The sequence below is a fragment of the Mycetomoellerius zeteki genome, unplaced genomic scaffold (assembly GCF_001594055.1).
Source record: "Mycetomoellerius zeteki isolate Tzet28-1 unplaced genomic scaffold, Tzet1.0 scaffold58, whole genome shotgun sequence".
In the NCBI taxonomy this organism is placed as follows: domain Eukaryota; kingdom Metazoa; phylum Arthropoda; class Insecta; order Hymenoptera; family Formicidae; genus Mycetomoellerius; species Mycetomoellerius zeteki.
In genome coordinates, this window is record NW_017257588.1 from 804,230 (window position 1) to 831,229 (window position 27,000).

The 27,000-nt window shown below is 32.0% G+C and overlaps 2 protein-coding genes across 8 annotated transcripts in view; both read right to left on the reverse strand.

Annotated features, from left to right (window-relative positions):
• Positions 1-650: 650 nt before the first annotated feature.
• LOC108728051 (importin subunit alpha-5-like) lies at positions 651-8,710 on the reverse strand. Its single transcript, XM_018456401.1, has 10 exons — positions 8,651-8,710; positions 8,116-8,414; positions 7,603-7,873; positions 6,800-6,935; positions 6,213-6,577; positions 4,711-4,989; positions 4,038-4,333; positions 3,750-3,925; positions 2,082-2,449; positions 651-683 (listed from the first exon to the last, which is right to left on the reverse strand). Exons 1-10 carry the CDS (start codon positions 8,708-8,710, stop codon positions 651-653), a joined length of 2,283 nt encoding a protein of 760 aa, XP_018311903.1.
• A 7,892-nt stretch (positions 8,711-16,602) lies between these two features.
• Positions 16,603-27,000, reverse strand: part of UbcE2H (ubiquitin conjugating enzyme E2H) — a 58,854-nt gene continuing 48,456 nt past the window's right edge. For 6 of the 7 annotated variants that reach the window (XM_018456549.1, XM_018456551.1, XM_018456553.1 and 3 more), the window contains exons 4-7: positions 21,251-21,418; positions 20,537-20,665; positions 20,183-20,315; positions 16,603-18,946 (exon numbers count right to left, since the gene is read on the reverse strand). In XM_018456549.1, coding sequence (XP_018312051.1) covers positions 18,616-18,946; positions 20,183-20,315; positions 20,537-20,665; positions 21,251-21,418 — 761 coding nt within the window. In that variant the 3' untranslated portion in view covers positions 16,603-18,615. Of the gene's footprint in view, positions 18,947-19,232; positions 20,316-20,536; positions 20,666-21,250; positions 21,419-27,000 lie in introns of those variants that run through there. The other variant, XM_018456554.1, reaches the window with a different exon arrangement.

The window sequence follows — 27,000 nt, forward strand, 5'->3', positions numbered from 1 at the left end:
ATATATAATTATATTGAAATGCTTCTTGTCACGCAAATATTTCTAAAACTTGATTGGTCGATAGCTGGAGTCCGACCGAAACTTTTATCGAAACTAAACCGAAACACTTAGTTATGTATTAACACATGTTAATTTCAACCGAAGCCGAAATTAAAAAATAAAGGCCATTTATATAGACATGCCTATACATCATATCCAGGTAGAACACGAAGTCATAATTAAGTCATAATGGTATCACAAGACGTCATCATGATGTCATTTGATATCAAAAAATTGACTTATAAGACGAATGAGGTCTGTAATAAGATGATAAAATAAGATGATGATGTCCTCATGACTTTTGTGTTCTACTTGGGTATAGGCATATCATATAGACATATATATATCATATAGGCATGTAGGCTATTATTTAAATATTATAATTTATTGAAACAATAATTAAATTTTAGCCGAAATCGGAAACCGAAATTTCGATTGTGTGTCAATTTTGACTTCTTCTTCATAAACATGATAATTTATTGAAACAATAATTACATATATTAAAATTAATATTTATGAAAAAGAGCTACATGGTTTCAATCGAAACTGACACGTAATGAGTGTTCGTTTTTAGTTTCAGTAAAAGTTTCAGTCGGACTCTATTGAGTACTCTAAGTCTTTTTGTAAGTAGTTATCATCATGTACTACAAAATAATAATCAAATCTCATAAACATACAACTCCTTAAGAAAAATATGAATTAATTATAAACATAGATTCTTCATAAATTAACTCATTTTGATGATATCGAAGAGATCTTATTTTATCTAATCCTCCAGCTTCTTTGATCATAACGATAAATCTTTCTATTTGTCCCATTCCTTTTGCGGCACCCAAAATATTATTAAGACAATCTAAGGCATCAAAAATGTTCTCATAATTCTCAGCTTTCAATAAATTGCAAAATGCTACCAATACACCAGCATTTATTAATTCGGTCAAATGTTGACTTGTTCCACGCAACATTAAAGATGTTAAAATCCGTCCAGATATCATTTGTGCGTTTCCTTTTCTCTATAAACACATATGCATATGTCATATATATATATATATATACACACACGCGCGCGTGCATATACAGGGTGTCTTAAAATACTTGAGACAATTTTCATATATAGATAGAATGGACTAAACTGAATCAAAAAGTCCTCTATAACTTTCCAATTTTCGTAATAACAAGTTATTAATTAACAAGTTATTTAATATTAAAACTTATAATGAAATGAATCGATTGGTGGAAAGAAAATACAGAGGTGCTTATTTAAAAATTATCCATAATTTGCATAAATATTTTTTTAAACAACTATGTGTTTTGTTTTCACCAATTGATTTATCTCATTATTCTGTTCTTAAAAATATTAAGATATGATTATAAAAATTTAATAGTGTATGAATTCCCGAGAAAAAATATGTTATATATAATTATATATAATTTTATATGTAAATGGAATAAAGTATAAAAAATCTCGTAAACTTGGTTTTTTTAAATCACTTAATATTTTTATATGCAGAATAATTAGAGGAATCGTATTGTATAAAAAAAATTATACAATTCTATTTTAAAAAATGGAGATAACTTTCGTATCTTTTTGGCGCCTCCACCTAGAAGAAAAACAACTTCACTGAAATATATCTCCCTTGAAACCATTCTACTTTTATTTGACACATTTTTCCCATCACAAAAACCAAAAGATATTCAGATGGTCGAATTAAGTGGGATACCCTGTATAAACGCGTATCCGCCAGGCCATACCGTCAAATGCACGCCCATCAGTTGTGGTTACTCATTAATTTTATTTTCTTTTGCCACCGTGCGTAAACTCATATTTTTTTTATCAGCGTATCTCAAGGTTTAGGAGTTGAAACATACCCTCGGAAAAAATGGATTTTATAATTTTCAGCAAAATTAAATGTCGAATCAACATCGAAATCATCACTTCGACGTCAAATCGACATCGATTCAATGAGTCTTTTCCTTCTCAGTTATTGAAATATTTAGAGCAGATTTTGGCTGATTTATTCATGCTTGCATAACATACTTACAAACTTAAATATTTCCATCAATGGTGATAACAGACCAGCATTTAACACATTTTGGATTTGTTCCGTGTTATTAATGATCTTAATGATTATCGAAACAATTTCCTCTTCAATAAACTCATTGGCAGGATAATTTCGCAACAAGGCACAAAATTGCGGCAATCCTGCCGCTAAAATTGATGCATCCGATTCAGTAACCTTAACTATTTTTACTATATTTCCAACTGTGTGCAACGCTAGATAAAAGATACTTTCCTCCTGTGACGTCAGGCATTCTACAATCTTCGGTAGAATGCCAGTTTCCAATACTGCTCGTATCGTATTATCGTTGGAAGTAGTGGTAAGGTAATAGAATACCTTGCAAATATTAGCTAAAACAAACAGTAACATAAAAGAATCTTAAATTCAGAATAATTATATAATATATATATATAATAACAGATGAAATGTATATATCTTACAACGTAAGTCTTGATATTCAATATTAAGCATGCAATTAAATGTTGGTAATACAGGCCTAATCAATTCAAAAAGTAAAGGATCCAATTTCTCACATAAATAAGTTAAAGTTCTCATGATGCTGCACATAAGCCCCATCTGCATCGTTTTATCAGAAAAAAATTGAAATATTGTCTATTTATTAAAACAAACATAGTTTTAAATAGTACTTAACATAAAAGCTAAGTTTGTCTTGCTAGCTTTTGTGCTAAGAGCGCTTACAAACATCGTTATCATTATTTCGTATTTCAGAGCGCCTTCTTAAAAACATATAAGATAAAAGGTAATACAGATGCCATAAAAAAAAAAAACAAAAAGGAGTATTTCAAGGAATATTTCATTTCAATGTGATATTTCACATGTTTGATCTAATAAATAAAAAACAACTATATTCTTGAAGTGATATATCAAATAAAATAAATGGTTATGGGAAGAAGAGGAAGAGAGATACTTATTCATGGAAAATATTTTCAATCTTTAATAATAAATAATTCCTCTCGATAGGAAATAAATAGTTCCTCTCAATAATATATAATATATGAAATATTTATTACTTATTATAATATCTGTGAAATAAACAACTCTTCAATACACAATGATTGCGTTTTCCTATACAATTTTATATTAATCAATAGTTATTATTTACTTTAGACTTTAAACTATTAAAGAGCTCACATTGTCAATGCTGGCTATAATTTTTCCATATAACATAATTATTATTTTCCCTTTTAAATACTATTTAAGTTTAATTTCTTAAATTAGTTATAATTTCACTAAGTAAGCAGAATGTGAAAAATATTACTATTTAAATGTTTTAAACAAATACTGACACAGTTTAATTGATATCAGTTTCTTGCAATGAATAATGTAATATTATAAAACTCATGCATTGCTACTATCAACAATGAATAATATAAATGTAATTAATTTAAAAAATTTAGTCGTTTACAAAAAGTTAGCAATTGTTTATTACACTTTGAGTTGTTCAGTAGATAAACGAACAAAAATGTTGCTTTTTTGTGTTAATAATAACAATATAAAAAATGTGAAAATATAATTAAAAAATATTGCTAAACACATTGTTTATACTTACTCTGATATCAGATTTAATTAAATCGATCAAATAAGATAGAGCATTATGTTCAAGAGCAAGATCACGTGCATACGGTCTACCTTCGATTGTAGTTCCTAAAGCACGCACTGCTTGACTCACAACAACAAACGATGTAGACTTAAGTAACTTCACTATTTTTGGTATTATTTCATGTTTTATAATATATCGCGTTTCCATAGATGTACTCAAAATTATAGAAGTTAATAGAGACATTACTTCAAATTGCAGGAGAAAACTAAGAGAATAAAAATAAGGAAATTATATTTTATAAATTATATCCATCAAAAATACAAGGAGAAACAATTTATTTAAATCGATATATTATTTTTCAGTTTTCATATACATACTTGTCGCTATCTAAGTGCTTAATACACAGTGGTAATACCTCATTGTCTAAGATATAATTTATAGCAGGACTTATTTCTGAACTAAATAAAAATTGATTATAAATCTGAAGTACATGTAACTGTAATTCGTCTAATGAATCTATTTGTTTGGAATTGTCTTGTATAACTTCATGTACACCTTCGTCTACAGAAAGAACAGAACTGGATCGAATAACTTCGATCGATAAATTTGGCCGTTCTTGTTCTGTCTTAATATTACATTCCAACAATTGATCATCTTCTTTGGATATACTTAACTATATTACATAATAGAATATAAATTATATACGGTATCAAAAAACATACAAGGAATTTATGTATATATAAATTTTCAATGTATAAAAGGTATCCTAAGAGAAACATCTTTTATAATTTTATATTTATGCAACAGAAAAAAACGAGTATTTTTATTTAATTAATGTTATGATTAATAACGTTAAATTTAATACAAATAAAATTATAATTTTATTTATTATATTTATTTTTTCTATTTAGATAAAATCTAACAAAACTATCCACGAAAAATAGGGCTTTCCTTTATAAATTATTCTTTGTATAAATAAACATAAAGTAATAATGTACAAACCCTTTGAGAAAAAAATTGTTTTAGTACAGCAAAAGATTTTTTATAAACTCGGTCATTCTTGTCGTATTGAAGATCTTCTATTTTATTCAATCCTCCATTTTTTTTTATCAAAATTGTAAGACTTTCTAGTTGTCCCATTTTCTCTGCAGCACCCAAGATTTTAGTCAAACCAGTTAAAGTATTAATAATAATATTACAATTGTTTGATTGAAGTAAATTACAAAGAGCTAGCAATACACCAGCATTCACAAACTGTGTAAACTGTTGAACTGTTGCTCTCGCCATCACAGTAGTTACAGCCAATGCGGCCATGTCTTGTGCTTCTCCCTAAAAAATGTATCGATACATTGATCTATAAAATTTTATATCAAAATATTACTTTGTATTAATATTTAAAACAAGTATGATTTTTTGTATGCATAATCATAGCGAAAAGAAGGTGGTTATGGAATATAGAATTGTAAAATACTACGATATATTGTATAGTTTGCACTGCACTCACAGTCTTCTCAGATTTGATAACATGGCCACTAGCCACTGTTTACTGTGTCGTCGTAAAAAGTGGATATCAGTTTTGCAGGAAGCAGATAATTTTAAAGATATATATTGGATTATGTGTGACCGAGAAAGAAACTGTTCTTATTATAAGAAAAATATATCGAAAAATGCAAATAACAACTATAAAATTTTAGTTTAATCGGAAAATTGTTTTGATTAGAATTCTGAACTCATGAATATTTAGTCTAATTCTCGGAAAAATATGAAAAATTTATATTCGACGTATATTTACAATACGTTGTTTGATTAAATGGTATTAGATGATATTAAACGGTGATAAGTAGACGAAAGTCATAACATTAGAAAACTTTCCGACTCTTAATTAAAAGGAATGATAGATTAAACCGTCTTTAAGCAATTTTCACTCCAATGTACTATTGTTCTGAGAGATTGAAAAAATCAACTATCATTTCGAATGATATGTTTGTGCTGAAAAGCAGGTCTTCGTATTCAAATTCGTGATAGAAGGAATCCCACTGCTTACTACATGAAGATGACAATCTAGTAGGTTTCTCTCTGACCCATCCAAACTGATCATTCGATCAACCATAAGAATATTTCAAATTTGAAAATGCAAACATAAATCGAGGATAAATCTTTGCTAATTGCTGTCAAATCTATCTTTCATAGAAAGTTGCTATTATCAATATGGCATCTTTTAAGTCTTTAATTGTGCTTTCGTATCGTAAAAACATTGTTTTCCGATTCGCCTTAATGTGTGATTAGTACGTAATTTTGAAAAACACATTGACATTAAATTTGTAACATTAGCCAGTTGAGATACCTTAAATGTAACTTTTAAATGATTTAATCGAACTAAATTTGGTAATGAAATATTATATATGCATGTATCCGGTATGTATAATGCGCTTGGCTTAACGCTGAGACACTACCGTGTGTGTTGTCTCCAGATTAGACTATGTACTAATTGGTACTATGTACCTATCAGTTCTATTTCCGTATAACCAGTTTCTATCCTCTTAAATACTTACATATACAATTTCGTTTATCAATATTGGTAACAAATCAGCATTTATTAAACTTTGAATTTGATCCGTGTTGCCTGCCAATTTACAAATTATCCAAATAGTCTCTTTTGCAATAATATGTTCCTTGTCACCATAATACCATAACATGGTACGAAGACGCGACAATCCTCCCGCAAAGATGACAGCATCGTTTTGATAATCATCAATTTCCACTATATTTCTTATCGTGAGCAATGCTGGAATATAGATATTTTCTTTATTCGATATCAAACACTCTAAAATTTTCGGTAGAAAGCCAGTTTCAATTATCGCTTGTATATTATCGTCGGCTCCATCAGTAAAGTAATAAAGTATCCTGCAGGTATCAGCTAGATCAAACAGCAATATATGTATAATCTCAAAATTAGAATCCCTTATAAAAAATACTGTTAAACTCGCAAAAAAAACTATTAGAAATATTTGGAAAATTAATTAATTCAAATATTGTCCATTAAAATAGATTTTTTTACAAATCCGATAATATTGTTCCAAGGGATGAAATACATAATACATAAAGTAACAATAGAACAGATAAATCACAAATGTCTTACAGATTATGTAGTCATTTTCATTATTAAACAGATGATCCAAAACTGGTAGAACGAGTTCAATCAAATCAATATTTAGAGGTAAATCCCTTTGACATAAATCAGATAAAAGCCATGAGATGCTGTCCATAAATGTCATCTGTATATTTTCTCAGTATCAGAAAATATTGAAATATTGTTTACTTACCAAAACATAGTTTCAAATTTTACTTGACATAAAAGTTAAGTTTGACTTGCCAGCTTTTATGTTAGAAACGCTTACAGGCATTGCTAACATATTATTTTATTTTTTTATGAATTATATATTTTCTTTCTATGCCGTTTCTAATAATAATCTTGGATTGGCATTGATATATATCTACATTTACTGTATAATAAATATATATTTCTCTCTTTTAAGCACTATTCATAAATTTTGTTTCTTCAATTAGTTATAATTTAAATAATTATTAAGAATATTACAATTTAAATATTTTAATCCAAAATATTGATATATTATAATAGTTTTATCTTCATTTTTTTTTGTAAAATGACGAAAAATATAATATTATAAAATATGTACACATAACATCATAAAATCATAATATTATAAAATTCATTTATTATTTAGTATTGATAATTAACAATTATTGAATATCTTTTAAAAATGTTTTTGTCACACTTATTATTATTCAATATTACACTCTTTAAGCAAAGGAATAAAATTGTTGTTCCTCTCTCTCTTCGAGCGTCAATGCTGACAATATATAAGAAAGCAAGTAAGGTAAATGTAGTTAAAGAATGTTTTTAAATAGAATGTCACTTACCGAAATGTCAGGTTTAATTAAATCAATTAAAAGAGGTATAGCATCAGATACAATAGCAACGTCACGTGCAAACGGTTTATCATTAATTATATTTCCTAAGAGATACACTATTTGTTCTGCAACTATTGAAGATGTATACCTAAGTAGCTCCACTAATTTCGGTATTGCTTCATAACATTGCTTTATAACATTCTGTGATGTAGAACATTCTTTGGATGTACTCAAAGTTATGATATTTAATAAGAATATTACTTCAAATTGCAAGGAGGTGCTGTATAAATATAATTAAAGAAATTATGTCTTGTTTATGAATATATAAAAAAATAAATTAAAAAAGAAGTAATGAGTAATATATGATTATATATATTGAAAACACCAAGAAGTTAGAAACATATTTGTTGTCATTTGCGTATGCATATATGTATGCTGCATAAGAGCTCAATGAACGGTTATGAAGAATCAGTTCACTTAATTAGATAAATAATTCTTTTTACTTTTCATGTAAGTACATACTTGTCGCTATCTAAAAGCTCAATACAGCGTAACACGATGCCATCTTTTATCATATCATTTATAGAATTTCTTTCTTGACTTAATTTTCTATAAGCCTGTATTCCCACTAATTGTAATGTTTCGTCTGACGAGTTTATGTAGTTCGCAATTTCATCAATAGAAATATCGAAAGATGAAAGAGCAGCTTTGTACATTAAATCTGTTAATTCTTGCTCTATATTAATATTACGTTTTAACAATCGATCTTCTCTTATGACTTTACACAGTTCCATTTCATCCTTTCTTATTTCAAATAATTCCTAAGATACATATATACATATATAAATAAGTAAAATATTTTATATACATGTAGCGATCTATGTTAAATAATTGAAATGTCGTAATAAAAATTACATAGAGAATATCAAAGAACATGCAATGTATTTAAATATAACGTTCATTCTTAAATTTATAAAATATATGATTGAAATAAAAATATTAGCTGCTATAAATGTTTAATTTCTATAAATCACAAAATAATTTAATTTACACTTACTAAGTCTTCATTATAATCTTCAAGATTTGTTAGTCTATAATTGTGATCTCCAATACACATTATCTCGATGATTTACTGTAAATTTACTTACGTAAATGTTAAAGATTAAAATTAGAAATAATTAAATAAATAAAGTCTTTATTTAAAGACCATAATGTGAATACATAACTAAATAACGGAATGTCTATACGGTCAGAGCGAAATCAAATGATGGCTGCGTTCAGCGGATTCAATAGTTGAGTGAGCGCTTATTGGTGTATTTTTGTAGATCATCCAATCAGCATTTCAGATCTGAAAGAATACATCAATAACAGCGAGCTCTCACTCAAATGATGAATCCGCTGAACGCAGCCAATGGCTTACCGTATAAATATGTAATTGTGTTAAATGTTGCTAATTTCAAATTTATCAATCAATAGTTACATGCAGACTATTTCATATATATTTGTATAAGGTTTGTTCGCATGCTCCACTATGTCGTATGCACCATCATGCTAAGACTTACTCCTACCATAGCTCTTATTCATTTCAACGTGCTTATTTTCGAGTGAATTTTAACTATGGTAGGAGCATATTGTAGCAGGCTACACGAACAAACCTACAGATATTTATAACAAATGAATACACATGAAAACTTCACTTATATGTTATCTATATGAATACATTCATTTTAAGCGTATCTTTAGTAATTAGCAGTGCAATAGTTACCTGATCAAACTGCAGATTCAACCATATACAGATGCCCGTGTTATTGGTTGTTCTTTTTTCGAAGAATTTAAGTAACGAGTTACTACTATCAAAAAGAAAAATGTTATTTTTTGCAATTACCAATAAAAATAGTAACCAAATGAAAGTCGAAACAGTAGGCAATTGATTAAAGATATGTCCGAGATGAGCACAAGACTGCTCCGAGCTATGCGTGAGCAAGTCCTTTAGTCTTATTTTGTTGATGTTTCTAGATCCCGAAAATCAGTCAATGTCGATAATCTCACAAATTTGAACTTGCTGTTATTATCATATCGTGTATATATGTAATAGACTCTTTGTTTCGGACACGAACAGCTGATCGTGTCTTTCTTACGATTAAAGTTTTCTGAGAACCAAGAACTCTAATTTCTACGAAATTCAGAATTATCATTAGTGGAGAAACGCGTAGTCCTTACATGACTTTTATTTATATTTTAATATGAAAGGTGATTTTTAAGAAGAAATCTAATTTTTAAGAAGTAATTTTTAATATCAGAATTTTTATAGTTCCTGCTAACATATATTAGAAGTAATCAATGTTGCTTATTATTCGAACTTGTATCCTGATATTTAATGAGTCATCTATCTTATTGATTTTCATAATTTAGTACAATTTAGTTGATTTTACTTTTCATCATTCAATTTTCGCCTTTCGTTTTTTTAATTAATTTCGAACTTTAAGTGAACTTCATTTTTTTAGCCATTACCATTAGCCACCTTTGTTCGTTTACAAACGCTATCGTAATGATCACATTTTGGTATTAAAATTTTAAATTTTAATTAATAGTCTATTAGATACGTTGAAATATCGTAAGATAATTAAATGTATTATATTATGACAATATGTAAAAAGATAAGTTAGATAATCACATAAATGAGTCCCTAATAATTATTATAAAATGTCAAACGATGTGTAACGATGTCCTCTCCTCCTCTCCTCTTCTCCTCTTATAATAAAATGGATGTTAAATCGATAGTCGAATTCATTGTTGCCTCTTTTCCGCGATGCGGATTGATTGTCTGGAACTCGATCGTATCGCGTGCGTAACTTCGTATTATGTCGATTTGGCTCTCTCGCTGCGTTTACTTCGTGAGCGGCTGTCATCGCGGAAATCGCGCGTTTGACAGTTATGTGTATCGAAAGTTAAGTGTAATCGATTAATAAATATTATATGCATATTTGTATATATAATATTAAAAGCTCAGTAGCACGCACGAAGCGCACGCCTGTCTATAGTCAACATAAAAAGTATAGATACGTGGATTAATTCAATAAAATACACGCACACAATATTGGTTCTTTTCGTTTTATTGTACCAAAAAATTGCATCTTGTTCAATCATCGTTAATTCAATATAATATATATATATATATTTATATTTATTTTTGTTATATCTTATTTATAATAAATATTTGTAATAGCGTAATGTTCATTGTTTGTCATTGTTTTATTGTGTTCACGAACCATGAAAACGTAGATTCAGCAAGTTCATAATCATCGTCATCACGTGCTAACTAGAAAGACGTTCTGTGTGATTGGTCAGATTCGGGAAATCTGTCTGGTAAAAGACACGCCAGATCGTCGAATTATTTCTGTCTCACCTCCGTTTTCTCTTTTGCTTTTTTTTTTCTTTCGAAAAGGCCGGATCATTCGAAAGTAATTCTTTCCTCTCGGCGTACTTATCGTTGACATAGCTTTCTTCTTCTTTTTGCTAACAGTACCAGCATTTTACATAGACAATTCATACATTGAAACAATAGGTACCTAAGGAAACTTTACATCTAGCTGTAGTGAGGTGCCCGTTCCCTTAAATTCGTCCTTTAGAATTATTTTTTTGAATCTGCATATAGCGCTAAGTCCAAAAAAAATGTATCACTTTTTTATTCTCCGATAAAGTTGGACCTATGCCGCCTAAAGTTATTACATAATACAATCGCAATAGAAGTTATGCGAATTTTTCATTGGTTATTACTTATATCAAGATTTCACTTTCGAAAATAATGATTTCTAAATTTGCAGTCAATTGAAAATCTCATGTTAAGAATATATACTCTCATATTAAAATATAGAATACATAAAATTAATTTTGTAAACACCTCATTTAATCTCGCATCATATTTTTGGATCATATATTATCTAAATATTTTACTTCATTATTAACCTATTTTGTAAATTCTGAATTTTAACAGGGAAATACATTATGCATTTCTGTTTGAATTATTCCAACTCATTGCGAATGCAAATATTTTTCATTTTACAAAGCTTTTGACAATACATTGAGATAACTAAATACAGCGGAATTAAATATGCCTCGGTCAAACAGTTTTATTGTACATTATATTACGTTACGTTAATGCGACCATTTTAGAAATCCAGCATGATTTTTCTCCGTTGACCAATTCAAGGATAACGGGTCCTTCACGAGCCGAAGCAGCGCAGCTAATTACCATATACCGTAAGAAAATATATGTACCTCTACAGACACCAATAATTCGATCTTCACGATTGTACATGGAACATAGAAACGGTTCCCGAACAAATCCTCCGAACGAGTGTTCCGAACTTTATCGTCATCATTATCATCATCACTACGTTAGTTTATAAAGCTTCACTTTGCCAGTGTTAATTAACGGATATCTCGTCGATTCCCCGTAAACCCTGCAGTACAGCAGTCTTTGTGCCAATTTTTCTTGAGAGCTTTTAGTAGCTAATAACGCGAACACATTACGAGGTGTATTTGTTCTTTTTTTTTTAACTTTTCGACATATTATTCGGCAAAAATTTCCTTTAGCAGCTCTCCGGTCACGCTCTTCATGATATCGTCGTTAATAAGTATGGCAGTGACTAGGAACCACTGGGGAAAACGTAACGTTACTGCAGAGTTAATGACGATCGTCGTCCACGAGAGAGTTAGTACAACTCCTTAGCATTTTATACGTCGCTACATGTGTTACGTTTGAAAAGGGTCTACCAGCGATATCGAAATCTATTATCGAAAAAATCCGTCTCACTGCATTAAAGTGGTCGATTGAAGGATCGCGAGCATTGCTGCGTCCTTCAATCTCTTGATTTCTTCGCAGCACGCACTAAGCGACGTTTTCTCTAAAGTAATTCACAGTTGTCATTTTCGAAATTGGTATTTTGGAAATGATACTTATTAGGTGATAATCACGTTAAATGATAATCATGATAAAATGTCTAGCCCAACATACGTAAACAGAACTTCTAATAAATTATCCTACAATTTTATTTTTTAGCAATAGAAATAAATAAAAGTTTTCGAGTTAATTATTCTCCAATCATTCTAATTTGGATCGTTTAACGAATTAATCGTTTTCTGATATTTTTCTCACATTTGCGTTTAATATAATTTTTACACAGTAAAAAATATTTTATATTTATTAAAACGAATCCTTTAAAATTTTTGAATTTTTAACATATCCGAATGTTAATTTAACGTAATGTCATTGTTTTATTTGAATATTTTGTTAAATTAAAATTTAACATTTCTCGGTGTTAAAGTAGCACAATTTATAAGTAAGTAAACAAATAATGCAGTTTTAAAACATAAATTCTAAAAATAAATGAATAAAATATGCATTAATTTAATATATTATAAATGTTAGTTTTACGGAAGAAATACGTTCTGTACAGCTAGTTACATATTTTATATGTAAAAAAAGTGCAAATATTTTGTGTTATTTTCTCTTTCAAACGGTAAATATCTGTTAAATCTATATATTGTATTAGATTAAATAGTTAAATATCACAGAGGTACCGCCTAAATTAAAAATGTAAAAATAGCATCTAATTTCAGTTAAATTTAACACATCATAAATGTGTTAATTTAATATAAAAATTTACTTTTAAATTGTGTCAAAATATTACGTTTCTTGTGTTAATTTTTTACATAATATTTGTGTTACTTTCTAACATATTCATCTTATGTTAAATTAACACAAAAATTTGGGTGAACTGTTTGGGACACGTGAAATGTGTTAAATTTAATACAAATTTTTTACTGTGCATGAAAATACCGTATTATCTTGTCTCTAATTTTTACTCGAATAATTAAAAAAACTTGCACGCACATCGCAGTGCGAGCCGCCAAGAAATTGTCTCTTCCTTTTAGCATTATGCTCTTGCCTGTTCATCTCTCTCAGCCTCTCTATCGCCATATATAGTCAAAATATTAAATCCTTATCATTTCCAGATGCATAAGCGAGCGTAAATTTTTCATTCGAGAGAATATGTCCTCCTCTCGCGTCACAAAATTGCACTTAATTACATCATAATATTGTTTTCTTGCATTTACAATTCTGCTTCTTCGACGGAGCAATTCTAACTTTGCGGTGATTACGCAAAATTCATTGGGATTATTTATTTTTCTCAGACGCGGTAAAAAATGGCCTCGCTTATCTACATGGAAACGGTTTAGGTACGTTCTCGCACAATCGCTGAATAATATAAAGCAGTAATAACACGCGAAAATCTGTCCATTGCGCCGCGAACGTCGACATTGTCCAAAGCAAAAGTAAGAAAAATTCTACCGAAATTAATAGCTTCTTTGATATTGTTAATTACATTCCCGGATGTGCTGCAGAATAATAACGTCTAGAGTGCATTTAAATTGCTAGACCGATAAATATCAGCTATTATTTTATTCGCGTTTGCTGCGTTTACTCGATTACTATCGTCTCGTGACAATGTCGGCGTTCACCATCTAGTTTGCAAATATGCACACGGCTAGGTCATTTTTATCGCTGGATCTAAGTTAGGAGATTAGGGCTTGTTCGATTTTCAGTTGGATAAGGTAGCAAGAAACGGATCGCTGTCGCGCGATCGAGTTGTAAAACGAATTTGCCAAACTATATCGAAATGCATATTCCGCAAGCGCAACTGCATCGTCGTTGTCGGGCGACTAGTTTCGATCGTACGATCAGGATCGATATAACGATTGTATTCCTCCTTATTACAACTTTGTTAATCAACCATTATTGCAATCGCGTCTGACGCTCGTGCCATCGTCGGCACGCCCGCTAACATCAATGATATATAATTACGAACGAGTAGCAAAAATATTGCTGTCTCCCTGTCCTGATTAAAATATCTGAAGGTGGAGAGAGATGCGTTTCCCTCTCAATTATCTAATTCAACGTTTACCTCGCGAGAAAAACATGGATGTCAAATCAGGATACGTGCTCCGCCGGCGGAACAAGAATAGCAGCCGTTCATCATCTTCTTTATTCACGTCACGCGCTGGAATCCTGAACGAGTGTCTGCTATATACTTAAGCGCGTTTAAAGAACTTTTTTTTATAATGACCGCTCTACCGACTTCCATCTCCCAATTTCGACGTTTCAAAAAACGTAACACGACAGAATTATAATTTCCGTACAATGAAAATCTTGGACTAAATCTCGGTTCCGAGTGTGTCTGCTTTTCCTCTTCTTTCTTTTTTTGTACGTTGAAGTTACAACTCCGAATATGATTCTCGCAAAAGTCCAGTAGATCATGTACAGTCCCTGGCCACATTATTATGACCTTATCTTTTTGCACTCTTTTCTATTTAGTTAAATTTTAAATATATATTATGATTTATTGAACAATTTTATGTCTAATCAATTAATTACAACTTGGCAATGTTAAATCAATTATATTTTATTATAAAATACAGCAAACAAAACATGCAAAATAAATATAAATTGTTGTTAGACATGTTAATAAAGCATAAATAAATAAGTTAAACATAAGTTATTATTTGACTTATGTTTAACTTATTTATGCTTTATTAACATGTCTAACAACAATTTATATTTATTATTTACCGTTATATTTTATTAATAATATTAACAATTTACGTCACGAGACAAAGTGTTCTAAATAGAAATTATATGTAACTTCGGCGTGGTTAAACAGTCGACACATATCAAAATGGCGATCTATGTTAGAATTGCATGCACAGTAATTTAAAAAACAATATTGCCACATGAAATACAAATCTTTCTATCACTTTTTATAAAAATTTGCCAACTTATCATAAAAATATCGTAAAATTCAACAGTGGTCATAATAATGCGGCATAATAATGGGACTGTAACGCCGTATATCGTGGCGTGAAATTAATAGTTTCGTTTGGAACGTGTTTGACATTGCATGTCTAACTGTGAATGTGTATGTATGACTGTATGTATGTATGTATATAGATATACATATATGTCGTTTGATCAAACTGAATTGGGCAACAACGAATCCCTCGCCCTTTGATCACAAATTGTTGATATAAATTTTGGCAAACACGTGGCATCGCCCGTCGCCAGCTTACTCTCTTTCTCTGTATCGGAATTGTCATCCGTAAATATACTTACATCTTCGCGAATAAGATTTACGGTGGGACACTAAGAACACAGATTATGCAAAGAACCAATCAATCACAATAATCGTAGTTTCAAATTCTCTCGTTTCAATTCTCTACAGCTTATAATATTGATTATCACTATATAAATTATGTGTTTCTCGTGTTACGTAACGACTCCTTTGCATCCTTTAAATGTACAATATTACTCGGAAAACATTCGACGTATATCTTACGGAATTAAAGGAACGACATAAGCAATGCATCTTATTATACGCGAGACTCTAATCGTTCTGTATGAGACAGGTTGCTCACGATTATAAAAATAATTGATTATCCATTATTTATGATCACAGAGGGGAAAATTAAATGGCGATGGAACCCGACATAGGATAAAGAACATGCAACTATCGCTATATTATATCATTGCAATACATGTATAAAAATATGCCTTTAGACGTATTATTCAATGTTACAAAAAGGTTTTGAACACAATAGAGGCAATGGATCTTCGCATTATAAAACGAAATATTAGTTAACATTAATCTAAGCATTAATCCGATAATAATCCAATATCAATTTACACATACTATGGAAAATTTTTAATCTTCGTTATAATAATGAGCGCGCGCACGCGCGCGCACCGAACAAGGAATACTAAGAAACAATCCCAATAGTCGAAACGGAGACGTTAAATTATCAATTGACAGGAGGAACAAACAACACTTGCAAAAAAAAAATATAAAAAATGATTATTAAAATTATTCTTCTTCGCTTAGTTAAACAATTCGTTAGTAAAATCATATACATAATAGCTAATATAAAGTTATGCGAATATGATCGATAATATATATATATATATTTATGCGTATAACTAGTCAATAATCTATATGTTACATATATAATTAGCAACGATGTGAGATCTGAGAGCACGACTTCAAACTCAATCGACACGGTTCCATGGGAAACGCACATTCTAATATGATGATTTTTGGTTCTGAATGAACGAAGTCTAAAAGTACAGTGCCGACGAGACATTAGACGCGTTAAAGCTACATACTTTGTGCTAACTTATAAAAATAAAAGACGCGCGTTCCTGTGAGAGATACAGTGCGAATAAAAGAATAGCAGAATTTTCCTTTTCTCTTTTTCTAAGTACAGCTGAGATAATTCTAAGTATTCAGGCTGAATAAACTGCACATTTAACTTGACGTACATTCAAGTGACGCACATATCATACTTTGTTGATTGCACACCGAGTTTCAAAAAGCACTGAGATTATAACAATAACGAAGTCCAAAGATGAATATTATGAAAAACATGACAAAGAGCAACCGACGGATTTTGAAACATGTCGCTTTACATAATTGCACGAGAAAAAAACATAGAAACATAAAAACAGCATTGCTTCTGTAAGTTACACGAAAACTGTACTGATTTCACTTAGTCTTAATAGCACTTCTCGAAACGGTAAATACATTGCAGTACACGTCGTCAACGGAATGGATTCGCTGGGAAACAGGCCGTGTCCATGAAAGTTCGTCTTAAATAATAACGTAATAATGTAAAGCGTGAATATCCCTACGTATAAATTATATATCGTTGCATAAAACATAGCGTTCTTTAAAAAAAAAAGTAAGCGCAGAACTGTTGCATAATACATTAAAAACCTGGATAAGCTTCATCGGTAGACGAAATAAAAATTGCGACTGCAGGAGCGTGCGCAACGAAATTGTATAAATATACAGTACATTGGCTAAAAAATCGTAACTTTTGTTTTGCTATTTACATTCTGAATTTGATTACTGTAGTTGCTGCATTTACGACCGATGCGCCTACGCAACGTAGTTATAGCGACATTACGATATTGTTGTATCAATTCGGCGTCATATCTGTTCAAAATTCTCAAGATGGAGAATCGATTGATCGTTGAAATTTTTCATATCTTTCTTACATATCTGTCTTTTCCGTTGATGTCTTACACATTCCTCAATTATCAAGGAATCATTGAAGCCTAGTAATCGATGTTTATCTCTAGTTTCTAAAAACACATTCGGTATTAATTTGCAATGCTTTAAGCATAATTAATTTCGTCCAAAGATCCGTTAACGCTAAATGCTCGTCGTATTCACTCATATAGTCCAATGAAATTCTTTACCAGAGACCCATATAATAAGGCACGCTTTTTTTGCCTGAGAAGGCACTGAAATATAATGTTTATACTTACGTACAGCTATAAATCGCATTGCATACATGTAAATCATGCAAAGGAGGGAGATCAATTTGAAACGAGATACTATTGATCGAAGATTATTGTGCACCAAAGTTTGTACAATTTTATATTTTATAAATTTACAGTTTTCCTACACTTTGCCAAACAATTCTTTAATCTACTTGGTTCTTTTTGAAAATTTAAACTCGCTGATATATCGTCAATCATAAAAATAAATGTAGTCCTTTCCTCGCGCATTCCATTCGTGTATTCGAATTCATAGTTTTGCTTATTTCAGCGATGATACAACCATAGTTTTTGTTTCTCAAACGGAAATTCCCTGAGTTCTTTGATTTCATTTTCTTTAGTTCTAATAATCGAAATAAACTTAAAACTGCATTAGCGGATGGAAGTAATGATTAATTAAGTAAGGGTAGTTGTTCTTTCTTTTACTTTCTTTAAACGCAAGGATATTTCCAGTTTCACTTCTAGAAAAGCAAAGCATCTCTCAAACATTGTAACAAACCAATTCAATTTAATATACGTCCTCCTCTTAATAACAATAATCTATATAATGAAATCTATAATGAGTCGAATAACAATGAGATTAAAATAGTACAAATTGACTTAAAATTTTCCGCGAGCGAATATTAAATCGCGTCCGATCCGTACCCACCGGGATCAACTAAATCTACATTCACTTCCAAGGGATGGACACACGGTGATGATAGTCCTGTAACTTGCGTCTCTTCCGCACTTTGTCCGCCCGATGCGCACAGTTCGAGACAGGACGTCGAGGTTGCTTGAAACATATTCAGAGTCTCGTTTGCACTCATTCTCCCGGGGTGATTCCACAATCGCGCAGTCTTGGCTAGCGGCTCCGTCATCTCGACGTCGTTCGCGTGCGGCCGTTTGTGTAGTAGATTCGATCTTTTTCCCGCGGCCGACGACGACGTGGCGATCGGTCGCTGATGCGCAGCCCTACGGGGGAAACGTTTGGGAATAGTGATGGCAGGAAAAAGGAAGACGGTGCTAGTACCCATACTCCATCACATTTTTGCGTGTCTCACTGTTGTTTTAAACAAAAGAAACCTGAAACTGACGCGTGACATACGCACCAGTTTTTATAATCGATCGAGAAAAAGAAAAGATCGTAGAGACAAACTGTTTGCTTTTCACTTTTAACTAGGCAATATTTAGCGTACTCTTCAGATAAAAATGAGGAGAATGACGATTGATAGTGATTTCGAATGTAAAAATAATTTTTTAAGTAGATTCTAACACAGTCTAAGATAGCAGCAAAGGAGTCGTTAGTTGGTAGAGAGACGATGCGATCGCTATATGCCAGATTAATCAATTCATCGTTAAAATTTTTTAGTGCATCTCTCTGCTGCTTCAATCTCGATCACATGTTTTCGAATAACAACGACAAACGCACCTATGGGCGCTCGGAAGAAAGAACAAACAAGGACGAGAGAATTTCAAAAATCGAGGAAAACATGACCGGGTGAATACATTAGATGTACGATACGTTATTGTTTCGCTGTTCATCATAGAAAAACGCATCATAGATATATATACGCAGTAAAAGCACCGGCTGAAAATCGTTATTGCGTCAATCAATGAATAACCCGTAAATACCAACGGTGGTCCTCTCTGTCTTTTCGTTTCATACCCTTTCTTTTTTTCTCTTCTTCGCACTGAAAAGTAAGAGCATCGACTCTCGAGACGTTTACAAAGATTGTGAGTTTCATTTGTGCCAACGTCTCGTTCGTTGATGATACGTTATAATCATCATCATCATCATCATCGTCGTCGTCGTCATCATGAATGTGACAATTAAACGCAGCGAATAATTAACGAATTAACTCAAGCAAGAGCTTGGACGACCGTGAGAGACATCGCTGTCGTGATAGAAAACGCCCCTCGAGATGCGCTCGGTGAGAAGAGCGCGATTCTCCGTTTTTACCTCGTTCGTCTCCGTCACTTTCGCTCTCGTCGTGCCGGGGATGGTCGATCACCAACCCCTCGGTATATGTACGAGTGACGAGAGCAGCAACGAGTAGTAAAGGGGACCTCGTCGCCGTCACCAGAAGTGAGACTCGGAGTCTCGGGTGTAAGCATCTATTTGGTAGTAGGACGAGCGATCGGGGATCTTACAGGGAATCGAGATGATTAAGGATATGGGTACGCGCGGATGGTAATATATTTGGTTACAACTCCATGTCCTGCGCCTCGTCCTCGCTGAAGTCGCTCATCGACGACTCGCTGTCGGAGGACATCCCGTTGCCGGTGCCGCCGTTCTCCTGGTCCCTCAGCGCCTCCTCCGTCGCGTACTTCCTCACGTAATCTGCCGAGAAGTCAGAAATGGGAAATTGCATTGCGACGGTAATGATGTCAAGCATGCACACACGCGAAACGGAAGCAACTACGATAGGGGAAGTTTTACTTTAAGAGGGAGACACGGATCGATTGACGGTCGATCGTAAAAGTCTTGTAATGATCCACCGTCCTCGTTCCAACTGTGCCTCGTTTAATGAGGGATACTTATTAAACCTGTAGCATACTCACCCGCCACCTTCTTCTTGTACTCTTCGGGTTTGTGAAGATACATCGCGGCAGCATCGCCGTTCAAGGGATCGATTGGATTGGGATATGTTAACAACTGAGGCAGGAAAGACTCGAAAATATTTGATAAGTCTGAAACAAAATAGTACAAAAATGTCGTTAGTAATCGTTCGTAGTCTCTTCACTCTTTCTCTTTCGATAGACATTAACTCTAATTAGCATTCGCGGATCTCAGTGGACTTGGACATATTTTTCAATTACGCACCAAACATTGTTAAAAAATGTTTTTCACAACCTTATATAACTTTAAATTATATAATCCTGTTCCTCGGATTTTGACTTTCAAAATGAAAAATCATACGTTAATTACGTTAATTACGTTAACTTTAAGCAAAGGTATATTAATTTATAGTTTTGTCGAACACGCTGAACCCGTGAATAAAATTAAGGAAATTTCGGAGCCAATTATCAATTAGAGTTAAAGGTTGTCCCTCAACAACGTTGCTCGACAAAGCTCGACTCGTAATAAATACAAGATATATACATATACGATTGGAAAGCATGCAACTTTCACGTTGTAACTCTCAAAGCAAAGTCTAAATTAAGTTACTTGTAATGAAAAGGTTAAGTAGACGTCTAAATGAAAATTGCGCGGATACTAGTGCGCTATTTACAGACTGGTCAAGCACGGTTTTACGCGGCTAAATGAATACGTACCGTAAAGGGCAGTCCAAGCCTGGTTTATAACGTCTAGACACACCGTGCCCGAGACTTCGTCAATGTTAGGATGGTAGACCTTGTTCATGAAACCGATCGAAGGTGATTTGAAAGGGTAGTGCTCCGGCAGATGAACCCTCACCTTCCATATTCCACCCTCATAGGGCGCTGTAACGCAACGTAATGCGATCGTATAAGTTCATTAATTATATAATTAAATCTCGTAACTTTTGCTCGTGTACGTAAATACGTGTGCTGTTAATCGGCAGATAAAATATTCGTAATAATTAAAGTGTCATAACCAAATTTAACGTGATCCCTCTCGCAAAGTATTTTAATTAAAATCGCATTACCGTTCACAAAGACAATTCGCATAAATTAGAGATCTTAAATGCATTATTATAACAAGTTAATAACCGGCTTTTGCAAAATTTATCGCTATTATTCTATTACCATCCGTTTTTCAACAAACGGAAAATAACAGAAAGTATGCAACGCACGTAAATCAAACAGTTTCACTTTGCTCGTTAATTATTTAGCTGAATTTCGATGCGGGCTGTCAAACTGAACTGACAAAATAAAAGCGTCAGGAACCGTAGTGTCCGTTGAATCGAGGTGAATAACCGAAACGTCAATATCTCGTCAAAATTCACGTTTTCGTGATGCATCGTGGTGGTAATCATTTCTCGCGTAATCATTCCTCATCGCGCCCGCATAACTCGGCCTTGCAGAAAAAACAAAAACGTGGGTACGTTAGTTTTACGGCCGCGATTCCGCCGCTCATACGTGCAAGCAATTGCGCGTACAGTTATCGACGATATATACGATTGCTGGACACAGACCGAGTGCTATCTCATAATTTGCGATAGATGCAAGAAACTGGAACGTCCAACGGTAAAACCGTTCTCCGAGAGATGCCCTATTCGTCCAGAAAGAAGAAAATAACGTCCATGGCGCGGCGGGCAAAGGGAGATCGTCTATTGTGGCTGAAGAGCGCGGAAAGCGGCTGTTTTCGGTCGAAAGTTCGCTAAGAGCTTTCGCTCTTTCCGCAAAATAAGGAAGCTTCGCACGAATATAAGTACAGAGACGACGACGGCATTTCGCAAGGGATGAGGATTCTAAAGAGAGCTCGCGCTTTTTCTTCCTGCCTTGTATAAAATTACCTTTCCAGCGAGGGTACTTCTTCAAATCCTCTTTCCCGACTCAAATTAAAAATTACACCAGACTAAAGCATTTAGAACTATACATTGAATATTAAAAGTTCAAATTTATAAAACAATTCCTTAAATTGAATAACATATTAATGTTTTTAACTTCCAAGCGTGTCAAAATTATTATTTTAAGACGTGTAGTTAAAAAAACAACCCCATTTAATTAACTAATTTCTATGGAATTGCTTTGAATTGTTTTGAAGTAAACAGTGTTCTTATTAATGTATGCGCTTAGTAAATTATAAAGTAAATTTTTGCCACATTCAATATATTTCTCTTGAATTGTTTAACTCTATTGTATTAATTAAATTAAAGACATATTAAATAGGAGCAATGACGATTTATACACAGAAAAAAAATTACGAAATTTTAATAAGTATATGTTTAAAAAGTACTAAACGTTTACTTACAATAAATATTAGTTCAATAAAAACAATTATATTTAAATCAAATTAATGGTTCTTGTACCTAATAAATATATGTTTACATTTAGTAAATATTTAGTAAATATTATTATTCGAACTAATAATTATTAAAATTTAGTACGTTTTTATCAATGTAGAAATAATTAAAAATAAAACAATAAGAATCTTATAGACAATTAGATAGATCATCATACATGTGAATACAACCAATAGGAAATAAAGCCCATAACGGTCAAAGCTGAACCTTTAGTGCTTAAATACTTAATTTAATGTGAATTTCTTGGAATTTATATACCACGTATCAAATCCTACCAAATTGATTTTCAGATTTGAATCGTTATACCGATAAAACTAGTACTACCACAAATTAAATTGTCTAGCAATTTAATAATTTTTATGCTCATAGGCATCTTAGAAAAATCTTAATGCGGTACTGATAAACACATTAAAATCTGTAAATAAAAATAACTCAAATCTACAATTATATAAATGCTAATAAACACATTAAAATTTGTAAATAAAAATAACTCAAATCTGTAATTATATAAAAATAACTCAAATTGGGTATATAATTCGATTATAAATTTAACAGTATAATACATAATAGAATAAGATAATTGCAATGCAAAAAGTTAAGAGTATCAGTGCAAATCGATTTTTAGTCATTACATTGTTAATTATTTCACATAAACTAAATTATTAAATTTATTTCACGATCTTTTTTTTAAATTCATTCATTACAAAAAAATAAATTGAATGAATTAAGTTTATTCTTTGATGCAAACAGTAGAATTGGAATGACCGTATAAAGCTATTCATCGATTTGCGTAGAAACATACGTAGGCCGACTCAGTTTTATTCGCTGTGCTGATGTAGAGCCGTGGGAATACATACGACGAATTTATTCAACATTCGCAAAAGTAACACGAATACTCGCACACTCGTCAAGTCACGCCATATGAGAAAGATACCTTTAAAAGGAAAATGACGAGCGCTATTCGACTTTGTTCATCTTTATTCCGTCGGATAAATTGAATTGGATTCGTCATCGTCAATGTGTTGCGAATGACATAGTTAATTATAAGAACAATAAACGATTAACAATGATTAACAACGTCGCGTGATAATTGAACTTCTAATAAAGAAGATGAAGCCAATTTTGTTAAGCGAGAAAAAAACAAACTCTGGAGGCGAATTAATTAATTAATCGAATAAAGAAGAAATATAGAAATTGATTTCAATTCCCTCTGTGTTTTATTCATTGAGTCCACGAGAATTTAATTATTCCGTGGAAATTGTAACAGTGATGTATTTCAAATACACACGTGGCAAACTGCAGCGAATCGGAAAGTTGAAAAATTAAATCGTACCCTGGAGTATGTGTGTATTTCAATTTCCGATAAATAACTAAATTGAGTAAGACAACTTTTACAAACAAAACTCTCTGGAATGGCAAAAATTTTGAAATACGCTTCTTTGATCTCGTTAATTCCCTGTTTAAGGGCGCGTAACCTCGCTTTTCCTTCTCCTCCATAATTTATACATTTTTCGTTGAAATTTCAAATAGCGTGGAGCAAAATCCCGTATCCCCGCGTTTGAAATTTAAATCAATTTCGAAAGTCATTAAGCAACGCGCTTTGATCAGCATTGTACGGCTTTACTGTTGTAAAATACACGCTTAAATTCTCGAATGGCAAATCCGCTATTACGCACATTTACGCGTATCTCGCGTTTCTCCCCGAGCCGGTCACGCCCGGCTGACTCTTACCTTCGAAACGCGCGAGCTGTGCACGCGTGCGAGCGCGAGCGGCGGCTCAGGAAACGTGATCCACCTGCGCGTGTACGCACGCTCACGCTTCTATTGCGGCAACAGATTCACGGTGAAAGTATCAATATCCGCTCGAGTTAACGTAGCATCAAATAAATGACGTTAAGACCGTTCTATTGAAATTTAATGGACGGTTTATTAAACATCTGTATAATTCCCATGATATAATTTGCATTAACGCTCGTTAACTGCGGCACGCGTCAGATTTTCAGCCGAAAAACTCTTTTTGCTCGATGAACATGATTTATCGTAAAAGATTGACATTAAAGTCCTGCAGGCTGAAATATGAGATTCTTGATTAATAAACTAGTGTAGTGCATGAAAACAGTATGCTATATGTTTAAATAATCCAGAAACAAATCCATTGATTTCTTAAGGATGTATCAGCTGCAAAAAGTGACTAGAATTGGAAAAATAAAAATTACATACATATGAAACAAGTTAATATTGACATTTAATACAATTTTATATTTTAAATGAAAATTTTCTCATTTTATGTTAATTAATTTTTAAAAGCATATCTACTTTTTATTGAAATAATTATTTCTCTAGATTTTAAATCGCCGCCAAACTTTTTGTGTTACTTTCACACACATACACACACAAATACAATATAGAAGAATAATAAAAGGTAAAAAGAGCTAAGAGCCAACGCTAGTTTTTGATAGCTAATATTTAATATCTTTCAAATTTTAACAAATGTTTCGTCCTTATATTAGGACTTTTTCAATATTAATACATAAAAACAATTCCTACCTTACATACTAAGTCTAAAACATAAAAACAACTCCTACCTTGCATAATAAACTCAAATATAATTACATGTATTATCTTCCAATTAATGTTACTCTGAATAACTTTGAAATTAGGTCGATTCACTAAACGTATATCAGTTCGAGAATTACGATCATAAGATATCAACTGATATCGAATAAAATATATTGAGTAATGAAGAAATGACAACGAAAAACATGGTAATTATATTCACCACATACCAACATAGAAGAATTTTAAATTGTAATTTTCAACCGTTGTAATATTTGACTTATTATGTAAGGTAGGAGTTGTTTTTATGTTTTAGACTTGTTAGTATGTAAGATAAGAATTGTTTTTATGTATTAACATTGAAAAGATCCTAATATAAGAACGAAATGTTTGTTAAAATTTGAAAGACATTAAATATTAATTATCAAGAACTAGAGTTGGCTCTTATATATATTATATATATAGCTCTTTTTACTTTTTACTATTGTTTTATTCAATTGAACTTAATAATTCAAACTCTTAACAATATAGAAGTCTGTAAATTTTTCATAATTTTCATTTGAAAATATGTGCAATTTATCCTTAAATAAATAACCACTCATAGTCGTGTCATTATTATCATCTGTTTGCAAAATGAATATGATTCATTCTCGTAATTCTAATGCTTATACGAACATATATATGAATTTGCACGTTTTTATGCTGCTTGGAAAACCATTGCTCCGGATAAAAAAAAATAGGTAAAGAGAGTTCTTCAAACAGTACAAGTAAATCGTGCGAAAGGCCGACTTTTTCTCACAATTTACAACATTAATAGCGATTAGAATCCTATAAGAAAAACTGAGTGAGTTCCGCTTGGGAAAGGCTTACCAGTTGAATGACCGGTGCCGTCATTCCAGCGATAATTTCCACGCGCGATTTCGCACCTTCGAATGGACTCCCTTATTTTCTCGAGAGTATTCGTTCGAAAGTATTGCGCGAGCAAGGTATTTTCATTTTACACCGGAAACAATCCGCGCACATGCTATTCTTTTATTCGCGTTTCGATCAATGCTCGTGTCGACCACAATGAATCTACGGAAAAAATACATCCGCTTTCGTTTAAAACAATCGAGAGAAAGCGCAGATGGTGTATTCCAATTGCTTTCTAAACGACGAATTACATCCACTCGAATCACTCTCTCGATATCATATTTGTGATGAAAATGATAGTTTTAGAACAGTGAACGTGTGTGCGAGTCCAACAAAAAAAGATAGATAAAATGATATCTAAAAAATTATCTTTCGCTCTTCAAATAAGAGACTGCTAAGCTTTTTGGTTCAATAAAATTTATAGCGAGAATGTTGATGCAACTTCCGCTTTGTACGGAGTAACAAATAAAAGTTCATCAAACCAGCACAAATATAAGCGGCTTTTGGACGGAATGGACATGAATTTTTGATAAATCTGTGTGTTGTACGCTCGCGAATTTGCAATGCAATATAAAGTTCACGTCCCATGGGTATGTATCTCCAAACAGT